General features: G+C 38.4%; 1 protein-coding gene across 2 annotated transcripts; it reads left to right on the top strand.

Moving 5' to 3' along the window:
* Nucleotides 1-31: 31 nt before the first annotated feature.
* Nucleotides 32-27681, top strand: EXOC3 (exocyst complex component 3). 2 transcript variants are annotated; one of them, XM_074146483.1, is made up of 14 exons: nucleotides 32-106; nucleotides 3114-3298; nucleotides 7172-7391; nucleotides 8914-8986; nucleotides 9388-10069; nucleotides 14477-14594; nucleotides 17254-17379; nucleotides 18985-19085; nucleotides 19575-19685; nucleotides 20434-20584; nucleotides 21960-22082; nucleotides 24708-24869; nucleotides 26136-26263; nucleotides 26713-27681. In XM_074146483.1, the coding sequence occupies exons 4-14, from the start codon at nucleotides 8965-8967 to the stop codon at nucleotides 26882-26884; spliced, it is 1896 nt and encodes a 631-aa protein (XP_074002584.1). In that variant the 5' UTR covers nucleotides 32-106; nucleotides 3114-3298; nucleotides 7172-7391; nucleotides 8914-8964; the 3' UTR covers nucleotides 26885-27681. The 2 variants fall into 2 exon arrangements, with proteins under 2 accessions (XP_074002584.1, XP_074002583.1); XM_074146482.1 differs by lacking the exon at nucleotides 8914-8986 and having other exon boundaries at nucleotides 34-106.
* Nucleotides 27682-27935: the final 254 nt, after the last annotated feature.

Here is a 27935-nt window from a genome sequence, read left to right as displayed (position 1 = left end):
GCTTCGTTCTGCGCCTGCGCGCCCGCTCTCTGCGCCGCGGTGTGAGCCCAGCGCCTGCGCGCTGGCGGCCTGTCAGTTCCCCTTGCCGAGGGGCGGGCGGCAACCGGTAAGTGCTGGCGGCGGCTTCTCCTGCCCCCGCCGCTGGCTCCCTGCCAGCGCCCTGGCCGGTCAGCGCCACCCGGCCGGGCTGAGCTCCGTCGGCGTCGGTAGCGACGCGAGTCTGGCGCTAACGGGGAAGCGAAGGGGGCCTGGGTTGGGCCGGGCCGGGCCTGGCCGGTCCGGGGAGCCCCTCGGAATGGCGGGGCCGAGGCGGGTACTGAGGGTTCCTCCGGCGCGGCCGCTGTCCGAGGGACCCTGCCGGGGCTGAAGGAGCTCGGCGTGGCAGGGCTGCAGCGTTGCCTGCCTCCCTGCCCGGCGGCAGGTCTCCGGCCTTTGCCCGGCAGGGACGCGCACCTGCGTCGATGCGGGTAAATCGAGCTGAGGCACCTCTGTCGGGGAGCGCCGCCGGGCGGAGCCGGGGCTCCCGGCCGGGGGCTGCCGCAGCTGCCTCGGACTTTTGCTGTGAGGGGTTGTGCCCCCGCACCTGCGTGTCGCCGAGCGCCTCTAGCCCAGAGGCTCGTTTCTGGAGGGGGCTGGGGCCGTTCCCGCCGAGGGTCCCGGCGTGGGCCGCCCACTGTCGTCCCCGCTGGCTCGCTTCTCGGCTCCCGGCCGGAGCTCGAGTCCGGAGGAGGAGGAGGAGGGTGTACTTGCAGCTGAAGCCTTTCCAAGACTCCACGGGACTCTTCTTTTGTTCCCATCTTCCAGTGCATAGCTCTGAAGATGTTTGTGGTGTTGGCTGGCAGCTTCTGTGTAAAGTTGGTGTGGTTTCTTAAAGTTTGTGCTTCCTTTTGAATGGTTAGTAATTGTGCAACAGCCTCTTTACCTCAGCAAGTTAGTATGTAATTGGTTAAGAGATTACAGTGTAGTGACTAACTTTGCTCATGGGATTTACTTAATGGGCCTGGGTAGTGGCTGCATGAGTTAAAGCTCTCATAACTCTGTTGAATATATCCAGAGTTGTTAATAAAGGCAGTAATTCAGCATAAAACTATCAGCTGAAGACACCATTTCTGTAATAAATCCGTATTATAAAACAACTAACTTTTAATTGTAGATGTAGGAAATGGATTGAGCTAAACAAAACCAGAGTATTCATTCAAAAATGTGAGTGGTGGGAATAGATTATGGTCCTTGCGATGTAGCGTAGGAGATCAAGCCTCATTTGAAGTAAACAGTCCATTAGTAGAGAAGTGATGGGTATGGCTGCACAGCAGAGGAGGTAAAGTAGGCCATAAAGTAGATAAAGTTTATACTGTAGACATAATTCTGGAATAAGTGCATACTTATGCGTGTAACTTTTGAAAATACTAGAGATAGAGATCTTGAGATACAGGATGAAGAAACTTGAGATAGAGTTATGGTCTTACAGACTAGCTCTCAGGTAACCATTGCCTTGAATCTTTTTGAACCCTGTTAAGTTCTAAAATGACTAATTCTGATAGTGTTGTACCGGATCCGGCTGGGGTGGAGTTAACTTTCTTCATAGCAGCTGGCATGTTGCTGTATTTTGGATTTGTAGCTAAAACAGTGTTGATAACACAGCAGTGTTGTGGCTGTTGCTGAAGATTGCTTTGCACAGCGTGAAGGCTTTCTCTTTTTTCCTACTCAGCCCTCCGCTCCCCTTGAGTAGGTTGGGGCAGGGCAAGAAATTGGAAGGGAACACAGCCAGGACAGCTGACCCAAACTGTCCAAAGGGATATTCCTTACCATATAACATCATGATCATCAATAAAAAATGGGATAGAGGAAGAAGAAAGCAGGAGAGGTGGCTTCCAGAGTGGCCATTGTTCAGAGACTGGCTGGGGCACTGGTTTGCGTATGGTGGTTGGTGAGCAATTTCCTTTGATTCACTTGGTTTTTTGGTTTTGTTTGTTTTGGTTTGAGGGGTTTTGTTTATTTGTTTCATCTTTCCTTCACCTATTAACTGTCTTTCTCTTGACCCATTAGTTTTGTCGCTTTTGCTCTTCCAGTTCTGTGCACCTGGTACACAATTAGTCTGTTGTGACTAAGAGATGCTTTGAAAGTGATACTTCCAAGGAATCATATGGATATGATAAAGTATACTCTGTAGTCATGGCAGTAGAACCTAAAATGTTCTATTTGATTCCATGAGTGAAGACGTGAAACGTTCCTTTCCATTTGGAAGGAACGAGGAGCTCTGGATGTGTCCCTTGGAGTTCTGTGGACATCATGTTTTTGCATCCTTGTTGACTGAGATCCTCCTTGCCTTCTATTAGTAGCTAGTGAAGCTTGAGAGATCGGGTCTGGTTTGATGGCCAGCAAATTTTACCTTTTCTGTATTTTAAATCTAATACCAGTTTGCCTGCATGTCTCAACTTCTCTAGAAATGCCACTGGAGACTTAGGTGAAATATTTGATTAATTTTTTTCCCTGCAGACCTGAACCTCTGATAGACTGATGCTGTGAGAAGAACTGAAAACAAAGAGTAGGACAAAAAAAATAAAATAAATCATCCATGAAAAGTGTAAATGAAAATATTTTATAGTTAAGTCTCTGAATTTGAAACTTTCACAGCTATGTTCTCAACACTTTTGGTACCAAATTTGAGCTATTGCAGGGGTACTGTGGTTCTCTCAGCTCCACCAGATTTTAGTTCAGGAAGAGTTAGGATTTTTGCTTGGACTTGCCACAAGATTTCTTTATGGTTATCTCATCCCCCTTTTAATAGGCTAACCTACTCTAGGGAAAGATAAAATCTTTTTTTTTCTTTTTTTAAATGAAGATCTGCTGTTCTTTTTTTTGAAACAAACTTACAGAGAGCAAGGTAAATGAAAAAAAAAAAAGAACCTTTCAGGTAAACTAATGAAATAAAGCTAAGTGATTTCAAATGTGATTCTTTTAGAATTCCAATTACTGCTGTTTCTAATGTTTTCTAGTGATGCTTCTGTCAAGGTGCAGTTTTTATTGCCAAAGTTAGTTCTCAAATTGTTAATTTTGAAATGACAGCCATCAAATGAAAATATGTTTTCTAAAAATGTCATATTTATTTTCAGTACTGTTAAATTATGAAGGCATTTTGAAGTCCTAATCAACAATGGAGGAAACGGATAGGGAAGCAGTTGCAACGGCTGTTCAGAGAGTAGCGGGAATGCTCCAACGTCCTGATCAGCTGGATAAAGTGGAGCAGTATCGCAGGAGGGAAGCTCGTAAGAAGGCTTCAGTAGAAGCTCGACTCAAGGTACAAAGTTTGATAAACCTGAGCGTCCACGGTCAGCATGAATGTACTTTCTATTTTTTTTCCTTCTGTTTTTTTCTTGTACATTTTCATCCAGATAGTTTTAAACCATGGACTTTAATTTTTGCTCTCTTTGCAAAAAAGAAACTTTGCATCCTGAAAGTGACAAACTGATGTATATATCTTACTGAAATTTTATTCGAGCATTTGAAATGTTATGTCCTGTAACTTCCACAGTTTATCCATAGACAGCTACAGCCTGGCAGCCAACAAACCTTTGTCTTAATGATTGAATACTGAACTTGTAACACAGAATTGATGATTGCATCCGAAAAAGATCAGTCAGTTTAGTCTCTGACTTTTACATGAGTTCATGGAAGGTAGCTACAATCTGTCACATTCTTGTCTGTAGCAGAAGCGTACCCCATGATTTTTCCCCTCCTTCACAATTGTACATGTGAGTGCAGGCACGCGCATGCACACACACAGACTTAGGCTGAAATCAGAGTAAGGTCATCCTGTGTTTAGTGTCTGTATGTTACAGAGTTCTGTGTTTTCTTCCTTCAGTGGTACTTGCTAGCTGGATCCTGGTTCCATGGCTTAGTGTTGAGGTCTGTCACTTGAAAACTTGAAGTTTTGAGACCTGTTCCTAGCATGGCTTGGTTTTGTTTTCATTTTTTTAATACAGGGATGGTCAGTCCAATTTAAGATTAATATGCATTCTAGGAAGCAAAGTCACAATGCTAGGACATGCCTTGCTCCCCGACCCCCTTCCCTGGCCCCAACTGACTGTTAGGAGACAAACTGAACACGGGTGGATGTTTGTTTTCTGAATTTTCCCTGGCCTTTTGTGTCAGTGACTAAGATTAGTGATTGTTTCTGTTTAACATAATCAAGTTTCTGCAAAAGTTAAACAGGCAAAAATTTGAATATGTAATACTATAGGCCTGTCAGTCTGACCTTGGTACCGGGAAAGATCATGGAGAGGATCATCTTGAGTGAGCTCTCACAGCAAGTGCAGGGCAGCCGAGGGATCAGGGCCAGCCAGCATGGGTTTATGAAAGGGAGGTCCTGCTTAACCAACTTGATCTCTTTCTATGACCATGTGACCCGCCTTCTTGATGCGGGGACGGCTGTGGACGTTGTCTACCTGGACTTTGGTAAGGCCTTTGACACCGTCCACCACAGCGTTCTCCTGGAGAAGCTGGCGAATCATGGCATAGACAAGTGTACTCTTCACTGGGTAAAAAACTGGCTGGATGGCCATGCCCAGAGAGTTGTAATTAATGGGGTGAAATCCAGTTGGCGGCCGGTCACCAGTGGTGTCCCTCAGGGCTCAGTTTTGGGGCCAGTCTTGTTTAATATCTTTATTGATGATCTGGATAAGGGGATTGAGTGCACCCTCAGTAAGTTTGCAGATGACACCAAACTAGGTGGGAGTGTTGATCTGCTTGAGGGTCGGCAGGCTCTACAGAGGGACCTGGACAGGTTGGATCAATGTGCCAAGGCCAATGGGATGAGATTTAATAAGGCCAAGTGCCGGGTCCTGCATTTCAGTCACAACAACCCCAGGCAACGCTACAGGCTTGGGGAAGAGTGGCTAGAAAGCTGCCCAGCAGAAAAGGACCTGGGGGTGTTGGTGGACAGCCGGCTTAACATGAGCCAGCAGCGTGCCCAGGTGGCCAAGAAGGCCAACGGCATCCTGGCCTGTATCAGGAATAGCGTGGCCAGCAGGAGTAGGGAAATGATGGTGCCTCTGTACTCGGCACTGGTGAGGCCTCACCTCGAGTACTGTGTTCAGTTCTGGGCCCCTCACTACAGGAAGGACATTGAGTTGCTGGAGCGTGTCCAGAGGAGAGCCACCAAGCTGGTGAGGGGTCTAGAGAACAAGTCATATGAGGGGAGGCTGAAGGAACTGGGCGTGTTTAGTTTGGAGAAGAGGAGGCTGAGGGGGGACCTCATTGCCCTCTACAACTACCTGAAAGGAGGTTGTAGAGAGGTGGGTGTGTTGGCCTCTTCTCCCAAGTGAATAATGACAGGACCAGAGGAAATGGTCTGAAGTTGCGGCAGGGGAGGTTTAGATTAGATATTAGGAAGAATTACTTTACTGAGAGGGTGGTCAGGCACTGGAACAGCCTGCCCAGGGAGGTGGTGGAGTCGCCATCCCTGGAGGTATTTAAGAAACATGTAGACATGGCACTTCAGGGCATGCTCTAGTGCCCGAGATTGTTGGTTTGTGTCTGTGGGTGGGGTGGGGTTGTGGGCATTTGGTTTGGTTTGGTTTTGGTGTTTGGTGTTCTGGGATTTTTTGGGTGTGGTTTTTTTTGTTGGGGTTTGGTTGTTTTTTTTTTGTTGGTTGGACTCGATGATCTCAAAGGTCCCATCCAACCAAAAATATTCTGTGATACTTGGAAGATCTGCCTTGAAGAAATCAAAATATCAGATCATGAGTGTTGAACATTTAATGGTCATGTGTTCTTTAAAATACTTAATGGTGAGCTTCAGGAGATTGTGTGTGAGTATCATATTGAATGTTTAAGTATCATTGAATTTCGGTATCCTAATTACCTCAGTTCTTGTAGGAGAAAAATATGTTACTGCAGCAGTTCTGTAGATAAATGTTGCGTAAAAATGTCTTACCACTGCTTAACTGTACTGAGTCTGACAGGAAAATACATTTTTATCAATAAAATCAGCATGTCATAATTTGGAAGTACATAAATAGCTGTAGTTTAAGAATCACTGCATTTTTCTGGGACTTTCCCAGTACATTTAAAACACAATAAATGTTGTTCATAGTTACCAGGATTTCCTCTTTGGCTTCTAGTAACAGACAGAAAGTTCCATGACCGCCCAAGCTTTTTGGCTTCTAAAGTATGGCAAAAAATGTGTTTTGAGCTTAGCAAAACCATTAGTGCCTCATCTATTTGCTGGTTATTTCAAGTCCTTGAGGTGTGCAACTGAGTTTTCACTGATGTCTGGCCTTTGGTGTGTCTTTTGAAGTCTGCTATTTCCAGTTTCATTTTCCACTCACCTGATTTAATCTTAGTTACTTTTCTTTAAAAACACATACATAAAAGACATGCTGTGGATGTGATCTGATTTCTTTCCTATAGGTACACACTATAATGTATGTTCTGTAAGGTGTCTGGACTGTAGAATGATATTCAGGACTAATAGCCTATTTGAAGAGTCATTATTTCAAGTGTCACCTGTGACAAGAGATATCTGTATCAATAACCTTTCTTTATGCCATAATAGTCTAGTAGCTGGATTGTTGGTCTGCTTGTTGATGTTTCACAATGTCAAAATTTTATTCTGTTTGGGGTTTTGTTGTTTTTTGTTTTGACTGGATACCTTTTTATTATTTTGGCTTTCTGGCACCACAGGCTAGATGGTAGTTGGTTTTTTTAAGAACACTTCAGAATTGTTGTTTTTTTAGAATATTTTCTGTTGCTGGTCAAAATTTGTAATTGCTTTAGTAAAATATGTTGTGAATCTGTACATACTAAGCATACTGTTGAAACATCTGGATCAGTTTTCTTCTGTTATCCCCCTTTGAAATGAATTTATGAAGTAAACGCAAAGAAATCTCATTCTGCGTTCCCATGATCCTGGTTTAATATAGATATATAAAGATGATCTGTCTAAGCTCCTATGCTAGCTTTGTGGGTGAAGGTCCTTTAAAACTAGATACAGCTTCAGAACTTCAAAAAAAGAATGTGTGCACACACAGTAATTTACACGTTTTTAGTAAGCTATAATATTGCCTTTTCATTTAGATATGTTAGATACTAAAATGAAAATTAATTCTTGAGAGATGTTGAAAGTACATAATGAGTAGTATGAGGTCTTTCTTTGCCTTTTGTATTTAAGGCAGCAATCCAGTCGCAGTTAGATGGAGTACGAACAGGTTTAAGTCAACTGCACAATGCACTGAATGATGTAAAGGACATTCAGCAGTCTTTGGTAGACGTCAATAAGGACTGGAGACAGAGCATCAACACCATAGAAAACCTCAAGGATGTTAAGGATGCTGTAGTGCAACATAGCCAACTGGCAGCTGCTGTAGAAAATCTCAAGAACATCTTTTCAGGTAATGTAATGCTCTTTAATCTGTCACATACTGAAAACACTTTAAAATGGTACTGACAGCTATAAGGTTATCAAGTAATGTCAAGAACTTAAAACTTCACTGGGAATGAAGAATTAAGGAAGAATCGCCTATACGTCATGTTCAGGGAAGTAGCTGGTAACCGTTTAATATACATCGAGTCAAAATTGCACTGTACAAACTTCTAGTCTGGGCTATCTCATCATCAGACACAAGTCATAAGGAAGCTTCTTGTTAACAATCAGTAGCAGGGATAACACGCTTAGTATAAAATATACAAGCAGCACGTGCAGAGAGAAAATTTGGGAGGATCTGGAATGTTGCGAGTTGGGCATTTACAGCAGGTCTGTTGTGTAAAAATAGTCCCAAATCATTTTAAGAAGTGAAAATTTTCACCAACAAAGGCAAAACAGGAAACAGCAAGATCTCCAGTCAAAGATTCCCTGACCATCTTTCTCACGCAACAGTTAAGAGCCTCAAGGATTTCCATTAACATTACAAGCATAAGTATAAACTACTCGAAGTTTAGTTTCAACTGTGCACAATCCTTGCTTGAGAATCACGCAGCAAAATCGCATGCATAAAGAAGTTATACAGTTCTTCCTTGCATGACTGCATAACTATGAAGGTTTGCAAAATTAAATAATATTAGTATGATATAATGAATACTGTAAAGATAAAGAAAATGGCATTACCTCTGTCCTTTTATGCAAGCTTTTTGGTGCACATTCCATTCCATCTTGAATCAGGGTGAATTCCTTGCCAGGGCTTTCCTGCTTATAAGTAATTCTAAGAATTTTATCCCCACAATGGGGGCTGAACCTATCATACCCCTTTGATTTAATTTAAATAGTCTTTTATCTTCTCTTCTCTCCTGATAGTAACTCACAAAATGTAGCTATGAAGAAAAATGGTTTCCCAATCATAGCAGGCTGATTTGTTTTCTCTCTTTAAGAGTATGTCTAACTGCTACAGTAACAAAGTGGGATACGGTATGCAACTTAAGAGTAGTATTTCTGTTTACATGCTATGTCTAGCAATAAAAAACAAAGAACAAAAAAATTCTCTATGTTCCAATGCTGACTTATTTTGGGGGTGTTGTTTTCTTTTACGCTGATGAGTGTAATTGAGACAATAAGCCTTTTCTTTTCTGGCATCATGAACGATTTTTAGTGTGAAGCATCTGCCCCCAGGATTGTTAAACAGTACAGTTGTTGATAACGTCACTCTGAGCAAAACAAATGTTTTATAAACCAAGTGGTTTCCATCATGATTAATGATTGTGTATAACTGTCTCTTCAAACCTTTTTTTGGGGTGACAGTTTTATCACTAGCTGCCTTGTTTGTAGTGACGGTTTTTCTGCTGAGATTCTCAGTTCTTTCCCCCACAGGATCCTAATTCTCTTCTATAGTATTCCTCAAATACTGAAAAATAATAAAGAAAAAATCTTTTAGTTTAGCAGCATAGGTAATCATTCCTATTCTTCCTTTGTGCCTTACACAGGCAAAAACTGTTTCTTCAAGAAGGAGGTAAAATTCAGTATTTGTTGGGTATATGCAGCCTCAGGTTCAACAGGGTAAGTGACTTTTAGTCAGGCAAGTTACTAGCTTTCTTATACAAAAGGCTTTTACTGCAATTTTTTTTGTGATAGACTTTCATGGCCTTTTTTTTTTTTTTCTACTTTTTTAAGGGGGGAATGAGGGAGAGAAAGGAGATTATGTTCCATTGACACTATGATCTTAGTTTGTTTAGCCACTGATCAAAATGGAGCATTATAGTTAATAAAGTGTGAAGATATATAGCATTTACTAGTCATTTTTAATACTTAAAAATCATTTCCTTTACATTATTTCAAAATAATTACTACAGCCCAGATTGTTTCTGAGTGCTTTTATTGTCTTGTATTTATTGTATTTATTTTTTGTATTTTGATTGTGTTGTTTTACTTTCTTTTTTTTCTTTTTGCTGTTCTTTCAGTTCCAGAGATAGTCAGGGAGACCCAAGATCTGATTGAGCGAGGGGAACTTCTGCAAGCTCATCGAAAACTGATGGATTTAGAGTGTTCTCGTGATAACCTGATGTATGAGCAGTATCGCATGGACAGCAAAAACACACATGACATGAACCTCATCCATACGTACTTTGGGGATATGCAGAAACTTTCTGAGGAGTTGGCAAAGCAACTTTGGATGGTGGTTCAAAGATCTCTTGTTACAGTCCGTCGAGACCCAACCTTGCTTGTTTCTGTTGTTAGGATAATTGAGAGGGAGGAGAAAATTGACAGGCGCATGTTAGACCGGAAAAAACAAACTGGGTTCATACCTCCTGGCAGACCAAAGAAGTGGAAAGAAAAAATGTTCAACATTTTAGAAAGAACTGTGAGCACACGAATTGAAGGCACTCAAGCAGATACTAGAGAATCTGACAAAATGTGGCTTGTGCGCCATCTAGAAATCATACGTAAATACGTCCTGGATGACCTGCTTGTGGCTAAAACCTTACTGGATCAGTGTTTTCCTCCACATTATGACATTTTCAATAAATTGCTAAACATGTACCATCAAGCTTTGTCCACCCGCATGCAAGAGCTTGCTGCAGAGGATCTGGAAGCAAATGAGATTGTTAGCCTTCTAACTTGGGTTTTAAATACATACAAAAGGTAAGGTCCCCTTATCTTTTCTGCAAAGCAATAGTTGAGAATAAGCATGCAAAACACAGCTATGTGCTAGTGTTTGTATGTCTGTTAACATATAAGAAGATAAAACAAAAGAGGAATAACAGTAAGAACTTGCTGGCTTGGCATTTATTATGCATTTTGCTTTCTGGAAATTGCTCCTTAAAACTTGTTGGCATTTTCTAATATGTGATTTTTGAGTTGCTTGGAAGGCTGAAATTTTTAACATAGTTAAAGACATGCTTGAAGCTACAGTCACCTTGTATTTGTGTGCCAGTTTGAAGTATTGGGAAGAGCAGAAGAGATTGAGAGTTCATGTGTGTGAACAAAATGTTTGTTGTTGGCCACAGCCCCAGAAGACTTGTATGGTTATTAACTTTCTATTGTTCTTTTTTTACAGGGGTTGGGACTGTTTCAGTGTTGCTTCATTACTGTTAAATGGAAAGAATGTAGTAACTTCCTTCAGGTTTTCTATCAGAACTGTGTGGTGATTTGTTTATTTAGAAGAATTTCTGCTTGCAGGTTGTCTCCTGTGATACTCTTAAACTCTTTTCTTTTGAGTGGTGTGATTTGTTGGGATAACAAGCATTATGTCGTTGTTTTGGTTTTTTTTACTCAAATGGCAACTGTTTAGTTTTTGCTGGCATGTAGTTACTAGGGCAACTGATTTGTTTGGGAAAAAGTAATGCTAGCCTTTCTGTGGCTCATGACTGTAATCCTGTTCTCAATAGCTGGCATTGACCCAGAGTCTGCGTACACTTTTGTCGTCTTCGATTGTTCAATCCCACTAATTCAACAAATCGGATGCTTCATAGGTTTAGAGTGTGTATATATATATATACAAAGCAAATAAGTAGGAGATGATACTCCTCTGTAGAATTTTTATAACCAGCTTTAAGATTCATTTTGTGTTTAGAGCTCTGTTCTTTGGTCTACACTGCAAAGTTCTCCTGTTTCTCCTGCCTGCAAGGAGCAATCAGAAGCACCCAGTAATGCATACTTACATACCTGTGCAGGGTATATGAGAGATGGGGCCACTAATAAGGGTACAGCTACTGATCAGATAAAGGAGCTGAGTTCATTGGCCTTTTCTTCTTTGTTAATAGAAGGCCAGAGGAATAGCTCCACAATGAATGATAATCAGAAATATGTGAATCCCTCTACCTATAGGGGCATGGCATAGGTACCCAGGTTCTTCATTTATGTCCTGGGCTGATGTTCCAGTAAGACAATTCTTGGTCTTAAAATTGCCCGTCTTCCAGAAAGTACAGCAGATTGCTATTGAGTTAAACAATTAAAAGTTAAAAATCTCTCAATGTACTCCATCGTAGGAAGGGCAAAGGGAGGGAGCAAAGCCAGCGTTGCATTTATTTACAAAGCAAACAAATCAGAAAGGAATCACTTCTGCTAAAGAAAGTTATGTGGCCTGTAGCATCTGATGGCGAAGCCTTGGAAAGGAAGTGAAACAGTGAGAGGAGTAGATACAGCACAAGGTATCCGAAAATGCACTTTTCCCCTATATATCCATGTAGCAAGTGTGATGGGAATTAGAGGAAATATCTCAGGAAAAAAATTAAGGCTTTGAGTTTCTGTCTTCTTGAAAGAAAATTTAAGAAAAAAAAAAAAGCCTGGGAAGGCAGTGCAGTAATTGTGGTGTTATAGATAAACTTTTATAAAGAGGATGGATGATAATTAGCTGTTCTGTATGTTTGTAGTGGACAGCGGAAGCAGAAATAAACTCAGGCTTGTGAGTGCAGAAAAGTGCTCAAACAGGAGACTTGCAGAGCATACCAAATCTCAGTTGCTGGACATTTCTTAACAACACAATAAACAACTCTTTATAGGGCTGTGTTTATAATAAATTGTGAGGGAGGATGAGCTATATGACATCATGAGCACTGTGTTTCTGTGATATTTCGCCCTCTTTTCCCTGTATGAAAAATAGGTTCTAAACTGCAGTTATATTCCCTTGTCCACATTTATGGAACATTGCATGGTGGAAGATAGTTGTTTTCCTTTATAATCTTTCTCTATTTTTATTAAATGTAATTGAATATAAACATATAAATTTCTATTTGTATATTACAGCTAGACTTCAAAACCAGCTGGGAAAATACTGGCCAATTAAGAGAAGCATTGACCGTTTTTTCCATGTAATGAATTGATAAGAAAACCATGCATAATTTCTGCTTGTAGTATTTGCAAGACAGGAGTTTCAAAAGAATCATGTTCTTTACCAGAGCATGTGGTGGAAGCTGTTTTTAGAACTGTATTCAGCTCATAGCTGAGAAATAAAGTGATGCTCCATGTAGAATAATAGCCTTTGAGTGGGATGCACTTTTCACTGTGCTAGATGTATTCAAGTCAATGAGAGCTTTGAAAACATACTGCTGGTTTGGGAGCGGGACCCTAATCTGTGTTTCAGGGAAAATACAAGTCTTGTAAGATCCTGATGCCCATATTTATGACATCATTTTATCAGATACTGATCAAGTGTTGACAGAACTGGTAAGAGTTCAAGAACATTGCTACAGTGTCAACAATCTTCACTCTGAAGAACAGAAGGAATGGTACTATATATCTAGCTGAATGCTGTCTCTGGGTTCAGTACCTCTTTTTACAAGACAGAGCAGGATTGGTGTTGAGCCTGGCATAGGAGGCAGAATAGAAGCTTTCTAAAATGTTAGTTTCCAGATAATTTCTGGTTGAAATTTCAACTGGACTATAAACTTTCTGTTGAAGGGAAATAACTCTTCCCTACAGTTAGAAGGCTCCTGACACCTCTAAGAGGGTTGTCTATCACTTCCTTTCCCCCCGACACTTTGGTTGTGGCAATTGGGAAAGAGAACTTGTGTAAGGAAAAATTTTTGTATTTGGGGGCTGGAGGTAGAACCTTGTGGTCTTTATTTTGGGGTTTCAGTTGATAAGCTTTGAGAAAGATTTAATGTCTCTGTGGCCTTGTGAAGCAGAGATAATGATGGTATAATAAGGCTAGACATATTTTCTAAATTGGCACAGTGCCATAATCAGCTTCTCACATTTCCCATGAATAAGCCTAGAGCAGGTCCGGCTAGTACGTGTGTTCTTTATGTAAACAGCAACAGAATGGAATTCAGTTTTCTGAATAGCTCGAGCCACTTAAAATATCTTCGGTCTCTTTTCCTACAGGCTCAGGAAGACACTACAAATGTAAAGTGTTCAGTTACAGTAGCTTTTAGGGTTTCAAAGACAAGCATTTTGTTTCTTAAGTAGTTAGCCATAGTATTGTTTGATATTTTTAGTGCTCTGAGATTTTTTTTTTTCATTATATGGAAGCACCACTGTGTTGACTCACTGAGTGTACCCAGAAAACAACTTTAACTGGCAGAAATATACAAACTAAACATTTGTTTAGGATTTTTTTAATAGAATTTGTTGTTTCCTTCTGAAAAGCATACTAAAAATGGAATTCAAAACAATTTATTTTGTTATTGAATATATTTCCATCAACTGTTAACAAAGCACTCTCTGAAGAGTGTGGTTTTGAGTTATTGATTTTTTGAGCATGAAATATTTAGAGTTCTTGCTATGTTGTGCTTTGGCATAGCTATTTTTGTTTTAGTTACACAAGCAACTCATATAATCTTATATATAGATGCAAAATATCATTCTGATTTTATATAATCCTTGTCAAAATATTTTGAGGGTTGCTCTAGTTTCTTTCTAATCCTACAAAATCAAGAATTTGCTTTTGCAAGCAACTGTAGCTAATGGTGCTGTTATAATACAGTACCCATGAAGTGCGTCTTTGATTTGGCCTCCTCATCTTATATTAAGTGTATTCTCTACCAATACAGGAATCATTAGTAGATTTTCTTTTAATCTATTTTAGCTTTGATATAGATTTGATACAAGTAGCAAAACAGAAGCTCTTTTGAGAAACTCTAAGGAGAGTATTTAGTACTTTTCACTGCTCTTACACCTTCTCAGTTACAATGGGGAAGATTTGTCATCACCTCTGAAATTTAAAAGATATATAAAAACGTCTTCTACTAACAGCCGACAGTTTGAACCAGTTGGCTTTTACTCAGTCTTAAGCAATAGCTAATTCTTGTACATAAAAGTTAAACACGTGAAAGGGTTGGATATTTAAAATGTCTGTAACATGGTTAGTTTTTTTTAATATATGCTAGGCTATCGCTTTTACATCCTGTTCTTTCTTTTATATAGTTTTATTTACATTCCTTGTAAATGCATTTATTGTTGCAGTTACTATTAAGAACTGTTTGAAACGTATAGGTATTAGAAAATTGCCCTTTACTGTGGTCATACAAATAAAAGCTGTATAGATTTTAACTTTTTATCTCATTTTTGTTTACTAATTTGCAATGCCTTTTTTTTTTTTAAACTTAGTGCAGAGATGATGGGAAATTCAGAACTGTCTCCCGAAGTGGATGTAAATTCTCTGAATCCCCTGATTTCACAAAATGTGGTAGACCAGCTGCTCAGCAAGTATATGTCAACACTTACTGTGAGTAATAATAATAAAAAGACACCTTCAGATGAGTTTATAGCTGCATTAGTGCCTCAGTGCTGTTCCTCCATCAGAGGAAACTAATGTGACAAATGTGAACTCGGTATTAAGTATTAACCACTATTAATCATATTTTAGTAGAAAGGAAGGAATTCCAGTGTTTGTACATCTAAATTCATAGTGCTAGTATGTTAGGTATTAGTGCACTTACAAGCCACTGAACGCAGCTTGGTACCTACAGTAACTACACCAACATTTGGTACAGATGTCATAGTTTCAAGGTAATCAGGATGTTCACGTTTGCCAGTTCGATTCTTTTAACAGTCTTTTTCCTTTCATGCCTGTCAACTGCATGAGCATCATTTCCTTTTGTGCATGCCGTTACAAGTGTACCTTAAGTAGAAAGACACTGCTACTTGGTTATCCGAAGAGTCCCTGGAAAGTGGTCAACTACATGGCAAAGGAATCAGTATGTGATTGTCAGGTTTCTAAATGTATTTTTCTTTAAAGATTGCCTCTGAGACTGGATAGGGATAGTTGGAACATTGGATTTGCTGTTCTTACATTGTTCAATTGAATTCCTATTCCTCCTAAGTTTAGGAGCTCTGCCAAGCAGAGGAGGGAAATTTCTTGCTTCTTTGGATGTGTCAGCCACTAAAATATGTCCAGCAACAGCAACTGCTTGGACTTGATGCTCATCACAATAATATGAACCGATCTTGTTCTGTCTCAAGGAAGTTGCCAGTAGAGGCTCTGCTTCACATGAACTTTACTAGGACTTTAATGCAAGTTTATTTTTCTGCACTTACCTTTAGGATAAGAGAACATTGGTTTGTTTTCTCAAGCTACTTTTGGCTTGACTCAGGAAATGCCTTTGAATTAATTTTGTCCCCTCTTAAGATGAAAAAATGTATGTACATTGATTTTTCAGAAATGTTTTTTCCCTACTTACTGAAAAACATTATATACAGAACACTGTTGTGCTTATATTCTATAAATAAAATAAAGCAAAACTGTATTCTGTTAAACACAGTGGTTTTCTTTTGTTGATTTTGATTTTTGGCTGTATCTTCTTCTCAAGGCAGAAAATACTGAAACTGCCTATTTGTTTCACAGGATTCAGCCTGATGTAATTTTCTACACATCCCCACTTACACTTTATTTCTTTTGATGTTGTGTTTAAAACTGCTTATACAAAATGTAGCTAGTTCTGTTTGGGTAAATGAAAGTAAGTTCATAGTCACGATTACGAAATAAATATTGATGTTTAAGTCAATAAAAAAGTCTCATTTTCATGAGAAATAAAATACTAATACATTTTAACGGATTTCTAATAGATTTTTTTTTTTCCAAGCACCTCAACTTGGAAAAAAGTTCTTGTAAATTATGATCTTAAGGTGAAAAATGTTGATGTCTCCTGGCCTACTGGCTTAAAAGATTCATTCTTCCTCACAAATCATGTCTCATCAGAGCAGTTCCATGCTTATGAGGAAAAAATAGTACATTGTTTCACATAATTGCAGATGGTACTGTATGTACTTGGCAGATACAGCATTTGACAGGCCATTCACTGTAGTCAAAAAGAGAAAAAGAAAACTACAGGTCTGCATTTGGTCAACAGCCTTTCTTGTGCAGGAAGATTGTAGAGCTTTCAGTTTCTTTATCCTATCTGCTGATGGGAATTTTGACCAAAAGGTACTGATTTAATTCATTAAAAGATGTAAACATTAAAAAAGAAAAGTATGTATTTTAGACTTTTTTACCCTTTCTGTACATGCCTCCTGGTCATGTTTAATTTTCATGGTAGGACACACTAATACACCTGGGATACATTGGAAAGAAGTATGAACCTTTATATTACTAGGGGTTTTAACTAAATGGGAACAAAGTAGAAAAGAGGCAGAAAACTTAAACCGTTTGAACATGTGGGGATAATGTGTTAGACAGAAATCAAAGAATCCAGTTACATACTTAGCAAACATGTTGGTCTTTACTACTTACCGTGGACATATTTTCAAGAGTATCTGTGTCATGCAAGTGATCAGAAAACTGACTTAATCTAGTTCTAAAGCCAGTTGTTCTTAATGTCTGTTTGCTGTATAATATGCTTGTCAGATGGAAGGAGAGCCAACTATTTATTGCATCTCCATCACTATTTTCTGCAGCACTTAAGTTCCAAGAAACAAAACTCATTTAATCTGATCCTGGGGTTTTGTCCCCAAGGGTACCAAGCATCAGTTTCCTAAAATGTGGGTAAGAAGAACTACAAGTAGATATATGCTAATTTTCCTACATCAAGTATTATCCTAATTTTTTCAGTTGTTGAAAAACTCAGTTTGAAGCCTAAAGCTTAATAAATGCTTCCAAAGTTAGTAAACATGTTGACTCTGACAAAACTGACTTGCTGTTTGTGTTTGGAGCACTCCCAAAACATGCCTAGGCTTGATTGAAACTACATCGCTAGTTTACCAGTACTAAACTTTGTCTAAGCTACCTATATTCTGTAGGGATGACAAGAGTGGTTAACGTTGTCTGTTAACTATGCCATTCTTCATTATGGAAGTGGCTGCTATTCTAAATATTTTAGTGGGGTTTTTTTGTTGTTGTGTTAAATTAAAAAATCTTTTCTTTTTCTTGGTTGCTTTATTTAATGTAGTCAAACATCATTGGCTGGCTACGGAAAGCACTGGAGACAGATAAAAAAGACTGGATAAAAGAAACTGAACCAGAAGCAGATCAAGATGGCTACTACCAGACTACGCTCCCAGCCATTGTTTTTCAGGTATACGAGAATTTGGTTACTCTAGAAAAATCTACAGAATTTCACTGAATTTTTAGAGTTGGAAGGGACCATAAAGATCATCTAGTCCAACTCCCCTGCTGAAGCAGGATTGCCCCAGAGCATGTCAGAGCGTAGCAGTACATAAATTTGGGGGAATGGAGGGATGGGGGAGGGGGGCGACCAAACTGTTCGGAATGCCATTGTTTCTATGTCTATTGAAGTTTAGTTTGTTTTTTTCCTGTAGAGTTGTTAGTTGGTGGGGTTGTTTCTTTTGAGGTTTTTATTTGCCTTTTTCATTTTAACACTTAAAGTCTTAGTTCTATTTATGTGGAGAAACCTTTGTTTTCCCCAGCCTATTTAGTTGATATTTGTATTTAGTTAACTGCTTTTACTTAGGTCACTTCATGTAAATTCGTAGTATAAGCCTACCACATGAGATGTTTGTAAGTTATTAGAATATTGTTTGTTAATATGGTGCTGAGGTAGTTAGGGATGTATTTGTTCCTGTAAATTATTCATTATACAAACACCTTAATACTGGAAAGAAAAGTTCTGTTGAAGATCAAAAATGTTGCTGTTTAAACACTACTTCAACTAACATTAATGCCTGTCCAAACTATTAAAGAGCCTCAAATCAGAAAATGATATTTCTAAGATCATTAAATTTTAAAAGCCACAAAAGAACCCAACCTGTACCACCCTGTTGTTGGTAGTAGAAATGGAAAGTTTTTCAAGCAATCTTTATCAACCAGAAAATGTCAGCTTATTATGCTCATTTTCTAATTTTTCTTTACAAATGTTGTGTTAGGTGCCTTCAGTGAAAGATAGATGGTCTCTTCTTCCTTTATTTGTTTCACACTTCATTTTTTTCCTGTCTTATACCAGGATTTTTGCTACATTCTCGCACATTTGTATTAGCAACAAGGTTGACTTCATTTAGTCCTTTTCAGAAAGTGTGTAATGTCAAAGAAACTGGTGGCTGATTGGCTCTAGTGTTGTGCTATCAAAGGCAGCAGTGTTGAGACTCATGTAACAGTGAAACTTTCAAAATCACCTCAGCATAAAAGCAGCTCATGTTTCCACCTCCCTTGTACCCTTCCTTTCCAGTTCCCCTCCTCACAAACACCGTTCTCTGTAGGTCACCTAGGTCTTGTGCCTAGTTGTGTTTCTGAAGTTCAGGGGTCCCTTCTACTCCACTAATGTGAACTTACTACTTTTGTATATGGGGAAAGCAAAGGAATTTGAGTTAAGATTTTTCATTACTAGCTGCAGGAGTTGACCCAAGAACTTTGATCCATTGTAAAGCCAAATTCTGACTGAATTAGAATATTAAGGTACCTTTTTTGCTGAAGAAAGAATGCAACTGTTTTCGGTATCAGGAGAAAACTGCAGCATACATTAATGATTGTCAATAATTTATTAATTACACTTGTGAAAATAGTGATTTCTGGTTTAGTCAGCAGCAATTATCTGGACTTGTATAAAAAAGAAAACAAAAAACCATATGTAGAGCTGGTGCTAGTGAGAATCTCCAACAGGATAGTTCTGTCTTTGGTTTACCAGTGATAAAGGTCTCTCTTTGTAACTGAACCATTTTTGATGTAGATGTTTGAGCAGAATCTTCAAGTGGCTGCTCAGATAAACGAAGATTTGAAAACAAAGGTACTCCTTCTATGTCTTCAACAAATGAATTCATTTCTAACGAGGTAACATAATTTTTAAAATATAAATGCTTTATCCTGCCTCAGCCTCTCCTTGTTCCTACAGTTCCAATACTTGGTTTTCCTATGGATGTTTCCTTATTATTTTCTTTCTCCTGTCACATGCATGCCAACCAAGCTTTTCTTACCTTTCCTTTTCTCGCTTCCTTCCTTCCCCAGTTTCACCACAGAAGTTTTTCTGTCCTATTGAGTGGCATTTTCAGTTCCTCTCTCCAAATGGCTCTAAATTTTGGAGTTAGTTCCACTTTCTTTTGTATCTCAAATTTATATCTCTTTCTCATGAGGAAGACAGAACACACCTTCTTGGCTTGATTCTGCCCAGAACAGAGAAACTAAATATCAATGAGCAACAAGCCCTTTATAAAATACTCTAAATACCTGACGGGCCCTTACGTGGAGCATTTGGTCCTACAGGTGCACTTAAGTTATTACAGATTTCTGTCTGTTTAATGCCATTCCTTGTATATGTTACAGGTACAAAGATGAAGCACAGTTCTATAAAGAAGAACATCTTAAAAATCGTCAGTATCCTCAATGCTATGTTCAATACATGATTGCAGTCATCAACAACTGTCAGACCTTTAAGTAAGTCTGCATGTTCTTGCATATTGTGAGGAAAAATAAGTATCGATATTTCATTTATAATACTACATGTTCCCAGGACCTTCCTCCTCTTTTGTATACAAAGAGAGTTTCAGTTAAGATAGTTTAGCTGACTAAACAAAGATAACAGGTGTAAATATATTACTGTTTTAAGAGGCAGATATTGTGATTCCTCTTGCCTTTGGTAAGCCAAGCCATTGTCCCTCACTGATGAAAGTCCTTGTTATTCCAAGAATTTCACTGCCAAAGAAAAATTTGTCCTTCAACTTTCAGAATCTGAAGAAGTCATTTCAGTTAGTTTGTCTGGGGCCTGCCATCTTCTCTTCCATTTGATCTCTCACAGTTCACCTTCAAGCAGTGTGGTGAACTGAACTGGAGAAAAGTAAAGGTAGAGCTTGATCTGTTGAGAATATCAAAACAGGAGAAAGAAATCCTCATTGCTTATGTTTTAGTGGTCAGCAATCCAACCCCGTGTTCATCTATACCTGCTGCCATTCTTGGGTCTACAGATCAGCAGTAGTTTGTTACCAACATAAAAGCAGTCTAGATTGATCACTCTAAAATCATGTGGAGAGTAAATTAAGGCTTCCAAAGCTAGCTGCAGGCATTATTTCCCCTTGCCAAAAATAAGACTGTTTAGTATGTTTCTTTCCATGTATGCACTTCAAAAATTTAGTAGCAATGCAGTTGTGCATCAGTGGATGATGAAAAGCATTGTTATTTGTCACAGAGAATCTATAATCAGTCTGAAAAGAAAATACTTGAAAATTGAAATGGAAGACGCGTTGTCAAGCAGCCATACAAGCATGGATGCAACTTTAGACATCATTGCCAAAGAAGGATGCTCTAGCCTGCTAGATGAAGTCTTCATGGATTTAGAGGTTAGAGCTTTTTCCCTCAAAAAAACCAGAAATATTATTTTATAAGGAAAAATAATTCAGGAATGAAGTAGTCATGAAGCCTTTTGATTGCTAAACAAATTTTATAGGTGATGTGCTAGCAAAATGCCAGTAAATATCGGTACTGTTCTTCACTGGTATAGTTTGCATGTAGGAGGCTGAAAGATTGCTTAATTATATTTCACAGGATGACTTCAGGCAGGCACTTTGTATATAATGAGTATCTTCTAGCAGATTGTACTTAGTCTTACATAGTTGAGTTTTAAAAAATACTTGGGAAACTACTGCTGATATTAAGTTATGATCTTTGTACAGGTGCATTACTCCTATAATTAAGATAGCTAATTGATTCTAAAGGTGTACCCTTTGTGACTGATAGTTTTCCATGTTTAAGAATCTAGCTTCTTGTACAGAATCCCTCAGGAAAAAACATAATTACTTTTATTACTAAAAAGGAATTGGGAGTATGGAGAGGGAGGCAAGGAAATTAGAGAAATAGCAGGGGTGAAGAAAGATGCTCTGGGACTTGTTAGATTTGTAATAATACTTTGAATTATTGTAAACACCTTGAATGACTCGCATTAAGAAAGATGTGGGAGCAGTGTTTAGACTTGGAGCTTTTAAGCAAAACCTTTATATCTCATTAACTATGCTCGTTGATTATGAGAAATCACTCCATCTACTCTAATCACCATTCTTTGAAATTCATTAACCTCAAGCTTCACGTCACTATTATCATTGATAAAATACTGTGCTCTAAGATGTAAAGAATTTTTCTCTCTGGGGAGAGCAAAGCAAGATGGGTACGTAGATGTAGAGAATACTGCAATTATGCGTTGTGGAGTTCTGGGAAAGGACTAAAGCATACAGGCCACCAAGTTTAGTGTAGGAAGTTTGTGGGGCCATTAGGGAGGAGCAACTGAGTGCCCAGTAGCAGTGCAAGAAATCAAACATGAAGTTGCATTATCACAACTGTTTAAAACTGCCTCATATTTAAAATTTGAATCATCAGCTCTTACGCTTATTTTATCCTTGGACCTTAGTTTTTCTGTTTAGCATAGACATTTAAATAGAGAATGCAATAAAGGATTTTGGAGAACTCATATGAAACAAGTGCTCAGATTAGTGCAGTTGGTTTACGTAAACACCCAGTGTGTATGTTAGGGTAGCAGTTTGTGGCAACTATCATTCCGACAACTGATTGCATCATTTTCCTACATTAATTGCTTATTCCTTTTGAAGGAGTGTAGCTTAGAAATGTATGACGCTTAAAATTGCCTCCTATTTTTTTGTAACTGCACTGATACGATGAAAGAGTCAAAAATTTGTTCTGATCAATTGTTTGTTACCTTCTCAGCCACATCTCAATGAGCTCATGACAAAGAAGTGGTTGATGGGCTCTAATGCAGTGGGGACTATCTGTGTCACTGTAGAGGATTATTTCAATGACTTTGCAAAAATAAAAAAGCCTTATAAAAAGGTAGGTGCAAAATATTCTATAATACTGTGCTAATGTAATCTGAATATCATGTTGGTTTGGAATTTCTGAACACTGAATGGAACTCAGAATTGGAATACAGAAATTGGAATTGATTCGTCACTGGAAATGAAAAAATGTTCATAATCATATTGTAAAAGTCCAAATCTAATATTGTTCTCTCATCTTTTTTTGTTCACAGCCATATAATATTGTCAGAGACAGATCAGAGTTGCAGAATTTAGTCCAGAAAACGTATTGGCATATTATTAGATTGTACTCTTACCAGCTTTTACTTTTCTACCTCTTCTGAGAAGCTTGTAGTCAGATAATATTAGCTCTTCTGAAACTAATTTTAATAGTCTGGCCTGTAATTACTTTTTTTATAAATGCACGTTCTGTAATTCCTACTTTAAAATGTACAATGTGTTATAGTTCAAGTGGTGCCATAAGGTTTAATAAATGCATAACTCATGCTGCTGTAACAGCACTTTAAACATAATGTGCTAGGTTAGGTCATTTCTTTTTTTCTTTTCTTTCTTTCCTGCGGTCTGTCAAATGATACCTTGATTTCTCTATTATCCTTTAATCTTCAGTATTATTGTACTTGTTTTTATCCTTTATTGAATGAAAGTCAATTTTGTGTAGTTAAGATAGCATGTCTTAAATGATTCCCTAAGATTTAGGAAATATATTTGAAGCTAGCAAGATCAGGATTTAGGTGAAGTTTTTTAACAAATCCTTACTAAGAAATGCTTAAAAGACAGTCTGAAAATCATAGACTTATTCTTTCTTACCTTGACACTTAAAGAGATAGAGGGGACAGTTCAAAGTTCCTCTGATGACCTCTTAACCATCAGTATTTGCAGATCCAGGAGGCCTTATTATCTAAGTGAATACCTGTTTTCAATCCAGAAAAAGTACACAAAGGAAGTTAGCTCAGTCCCAGAACTATATCCATGGAACAGCTTTCTTTTCCAGATTTGGTTTGTTGCTGAGGTAATAGTACTCGCCATGAGGTTTTTTTAAGTGTTAATGCCAATCTCTGCAATCCCATGTGTTTCATCATGTAGCATTTATTGCCACCTTATGGGGAAAAAGATGATAAGCACATTTTTTGGCATTCATCGTACCTGCTATTCCACTGTCTCCCAGCACGAAAAAATCTCCCACACAAGATGCCATATGTTCTAGCACTGGCTGGGACACACTTTTGTTTCCCTGGTTTGGGGTGGACTTTTTTTCTGTTTTTAAAATAATCTTGGTTAACCCTGTTTTGAAAATCCAGTTTTTAAAAGCCACACGAACAGAGCACCTGCAAAAAGACTGTAGCCCAGTGAGAAGGACACTGTTCTGAAACAGGGAGGATCTGGATCTTACAGTCATTCTCCTTTGTCATTCTTCTCTCATGTAAAGTGAATGCGCTGTCGTCACACTGTGGGCTCTCCTTGAGCATTCTTTTTCTCAGTTGTAGTAGAGCTTGTTCTTCACTTACTTTTCAGTGGGATGGGGCATACGTGTCAGTGTCCCACAGTCTATTCTGTGCAGTTAATTTTCCTTTGTGTGATTGGCATCAATTCCACCAATGCAAGAGAAGCCATCCCTGAACAACCAGTAAACTCTGGTATCTCTGCACAGTCTTGAAAGCAGGACTTAAAATCATTTGTTTTTTTAACGTCCTGGATGAGAGCTGAGACTTCCAATGCTTTGTAATGTGTTGTGTTCTCTCTCTTTTTTCTTTTTGTTTCTTTTTTTTCTCTCTTTCCTGGAATCTTTCTCCAAAATTTTGACTGAAGAACATATTGAATGAAACTAAAGTTTGATATATGCAGGGTTTTTCTTAATTGTAAGTAACTTAGCCACTGTGCTTAGGGGGGAGGGGAAAAAAAAAAAGAAATGAAAAAAAAAAAACAACCCACCACCTGAGGACTTATGGAATTTAAGGTTTCTCCGAATGTTAGAGTTGAAAAAACACATAAAGTTGTGGGATTTTTTGTTTTTTCTTTTTTTCTAAACCTCAGCATTACTCTTGCACCAATACTAGATGCTTCACTTAGTCACTAGTGGGTATTTCCTATAAAAAGAAAAGTGCAGAACAGCAAACCAGTCAAGGAACATCTGAGAAAGTGGTTGCTGCTGCTCCCCAGGCTTCTTACCAGACTCGACACAGAGCACAGACAATGTCGGCGAGATTTGCAATGCTTTATGTAATGTACTGGAGTTCTCCAGCAGAAGCCTCTGTGATGGCGAGTCATTCCTTGACCATCTATAAGTAGCAAGGCTGCAAGGCCAAGCATAGGTCTGTTCTAAAGACTTATCCAAATTATTTCATGTTTGTTCTTCTATCTTTGGTGCTCCTCAGAAATAGTTCAGACGTGTCATTAGAGATATCTTGTCTTGTTCTCGTAATTGGCACATCCTTTTCATTAAGGAAGGACAGGGTTTCATTTCTGTTAGCATTGTGAACATCTAAAGCCACTCAAAATGTGTAGCATTAACAAAAATTGTGCACTGGTGATTAAGTGCAAATACAAGTTTCAAAGCCTCCTAATTGTTCAAAGACTAAAAATAATGGCTACGTTTGCAGGTATCACTGGCATAATCCACCCGCTTTTTCTTTTCTTTCAGACAATGACTACTGAGGCCCATCGAAGAGTGGTTGTGGAATACATCAGAGCAATCATGTTAAAACGTATATCTTTCAAGAACGCAGAAGAGAGAAAAGAGGGTGCAGAAAGAATGATCAAAGAAGCAGAACAGTTCAGATTTCTGTTTAAGAAGATTGCGGCTGTAAGTATTTGCTTTGGGTAATGCTGTTAACCTGGTAATTTAGAATAAACCACACATTTACTGCTTGGGAAAAACGGCTGGAGTTAGATCTCCATGTCTCCAAAGTTTTGGGTGACGTGGTGAATATCAAGGATGCCAGCTGAGGGTACAGACAGTTTCTGAACACACATGGACCTGCTGCTGAAGTTCCTGACCCCCAGTTTCTACTGCTTTGTGTTTATACAGCTCTCTTCAACTGAATGTTTGAATGTCCTCACAGAGATAGGTACCCTGAATTTGTAGTAGTAAGTGAAAGAAAAAAAAGTGGTTGTTTGTTAAAAAATAATTGGGCTTTGCTTTTTCTGGCTGGAAGAAAGGGCAATACTGCATCAGAGGTAGTTACTTATTACCTAAGTAGCATGCAGTGTATTCGTTTAGAATCAACAAGACAAGTATGTTGACCCCAATAGAAAAGACGAGCCAAAAAATGTTTTTGAGAAACAACATACAAGATAGGCCTGAAATGAATACATAAATCTTTTTTTAACTGCATAAGGAGCAGGAATCTGCCAGAAAGCTCAGAGGGCCAACAGGTGTCAAAATACAAAGAGAATGCGGAGAAAGATAAAGCCTGAAAAACTGGGGAAGGTGGGGAGGGGGAAGTTCATCTCTGTTCAGTGTAGCAGGTGTTGGGGCAACTCCTGCATCAGAGTCCTTCATTATGTGGGATTTTGTGTTAGATTTGTTTCAGATTAAGGCATTGATAGAAGAGGTTATGGAATAAATGCGTTGAACAATACCAGATTGGCAGGACCGGATGACCTGGAACTAAAAGCACTAAAACAGTCCAGAGATTAAATAGATATTACAGTTCAATTGATCAGTTGTTGAAAGCTGCCTTGCTGGCCAGATGACTAGAAGGAAGCTAACACGGAATCAGTTTTTAAGCAGTGTTTCAGAGGAGATCTGGTTTTGGCAAATCATCAAAAGTTAAAGACTGGAATATATCACTATGTGAATAAAAACAACATATTGTTTGTAAGACATGACTTTACTGATATTCTGGGGGTAAGTCTCTGAATGAAGAAGAGGGAAAGAGGGAAGAGGCTTATGGTGACAATTCACAAATATTTTGTTTTCTTAATGTCTGAAAATCCAGCTGCTGGGCAATTCAACAGCATTGTCAGACAAAATACTAATTAAAGGATTGTTTGTAGATATTGGGGGGGGAGGACTGTTTTTGTTTTGGGGATTTTTTATTTTTTTTTTTTACTTTTGATCTTGCAGGGCTCTGGAGAGGACACTGAAGGACTCTGTGACATCATTGAAGCCATTGCAGAGGTTATCAAGCTAACTGATCCTTCACTGCTCTATTTGGAAGTTTCAACTTTAGTTAGTAAATACCCAGATATCAGGTAATTCTTTCTGCCCTCACAGTTAATATAGATAGAAAACGTCACGGTTTCTTTGTAGTCTTGGGCAAATTTTAAAACAATGTATGAATGTGCTCATATTTTTTATATTTTAGAACATAGCCACTTTCTTATGAAAAAATAATGCTAATATAAAATGTATGTGAGCTGGACTAGAAAGTGCATGTGATTCAGTACTTGGTGGCATGGCAAAGCAATAATGAAAATACTTCCATTCTGTGTTTTGGGAGGGTAAAATATGTTTGAGAGTCCTAAGAGCAGCCAAAATAGTGCTTTGTATTGAGCTGGAGAAGCCAGTTCTGAGTGACTAGAGATCTGATTAAGAATTAAAGTACATACCGACACTGAGTGAAACTAAGTGATATTTCTGGAAAAATCTTACTTGTGCAAAGTTTCCTACTAATGCCAGTTTTACCATTTTCATTTGGCAGGGATGACCATATTGCAGCTTTGCTGACAGTGAGAGGCGATGCCAGCAGAGATATGAAGCAGACTATCATTGAGACTTTGGATCAAGGTCCAAGCCAACCGAATCCAAACTATGTGCCAATTTTTAAAGAAATTACAGTTCCTACTCTAACTGTGTCAAAACTTCTTAAGTAATTGACAACTCTGTGTGTCATTACTGGTCTGGGATCAACAGATTTGAAATATTTGAGGGCAAATTTGGCAGTGCTATTTTGAGTAAAATCCAATATACACTGATACTTGCTAGGCATGTTTCTTTCTAAAGACTGGGATGTGGGAAAACGTAATCAGATTTCTGAAAGAAGATGGATGTAGAGGTCATGTTTGAAGAATGAAGCTTCTAATGGCCAATGGGCTTTTTACTGACCCATTTGTTACAGCCATTTTTGCTGTCAGCAAATACATTTTTCTTGTGGAGTATGTTTGCACGGTGCACTGCAGTGCCGTATAAAGACACTTATACGAAAACCAACAGAGCTGTATTAGTGCTGGGTATACTACCATATATTTCTTACAATACCTAAGCAGACTCCTTTAGAACTGTCTTTGTATGGCACTGCATTTGAGCATATATATTAACGTTCTCAATCCACTTTCACATTATGCTTTGTGTATGTACTTACTTTGGTGTAAAATAGTTTATTGCAGAAAACTTAATTATGAGATCAGTTTCCTGACTAAGGGACTGAATGAAATTGCTACCGTGCAATTTGATTATAGGGTGAATAAAGACACATGAGGTACAATTATTTTTTTTGTATTGATTTACTAAAAGCAGCACATAAAGCACCACCAGTTCAATAAAATGTTAAATCATTGCTACCTTCGTCTATGTATTCTTTGCATCCTTATAGATTTACAGTAGATTTAAGTAATTTTTTTTTGGTTGGTTGGTTTGAAGTGTGAATAAACTCTGAATTTAATAGTTTTCTGGAAATGAGATACTGTTTTTTATTTCCATGGTATTTTCAGATCAATGCTTAAAGCTAAATTTCAGTGTTATCTATTCTAATTATAAAATACTACTAGAAAATTGTGAATTTAAAATGATGTGATGAAAGACACAAGGCATTATCTGTTACTACCTGAACATAGTTGTCAGAGGTAAGTACAAGGAAGACACAAGCCTACTTTGTTCTAATTAACGTTCTGGAGTTTGTGTATGTAACTTGTTTGGCCTGTGAAC

This window comes from Numenius arquata, chromosome 4, assembly GCF_964106895.1.
Source record: "Numenius arquata chromosome 4, bNumArq3.hap1.1, whole genome shotgun sequence".
Classification (NCBI taxonomy): domain Eukaryota; kingdom Metazoa; phylum Chordata; class Aves; order Charadriiformes; family Scolopacidae; genus Numenius; species Numenius arquata.
Note: the sequence above shows the minus strand (reverse complement) of the source record. Positions and strands in the feature narration are given on the sequence as shown.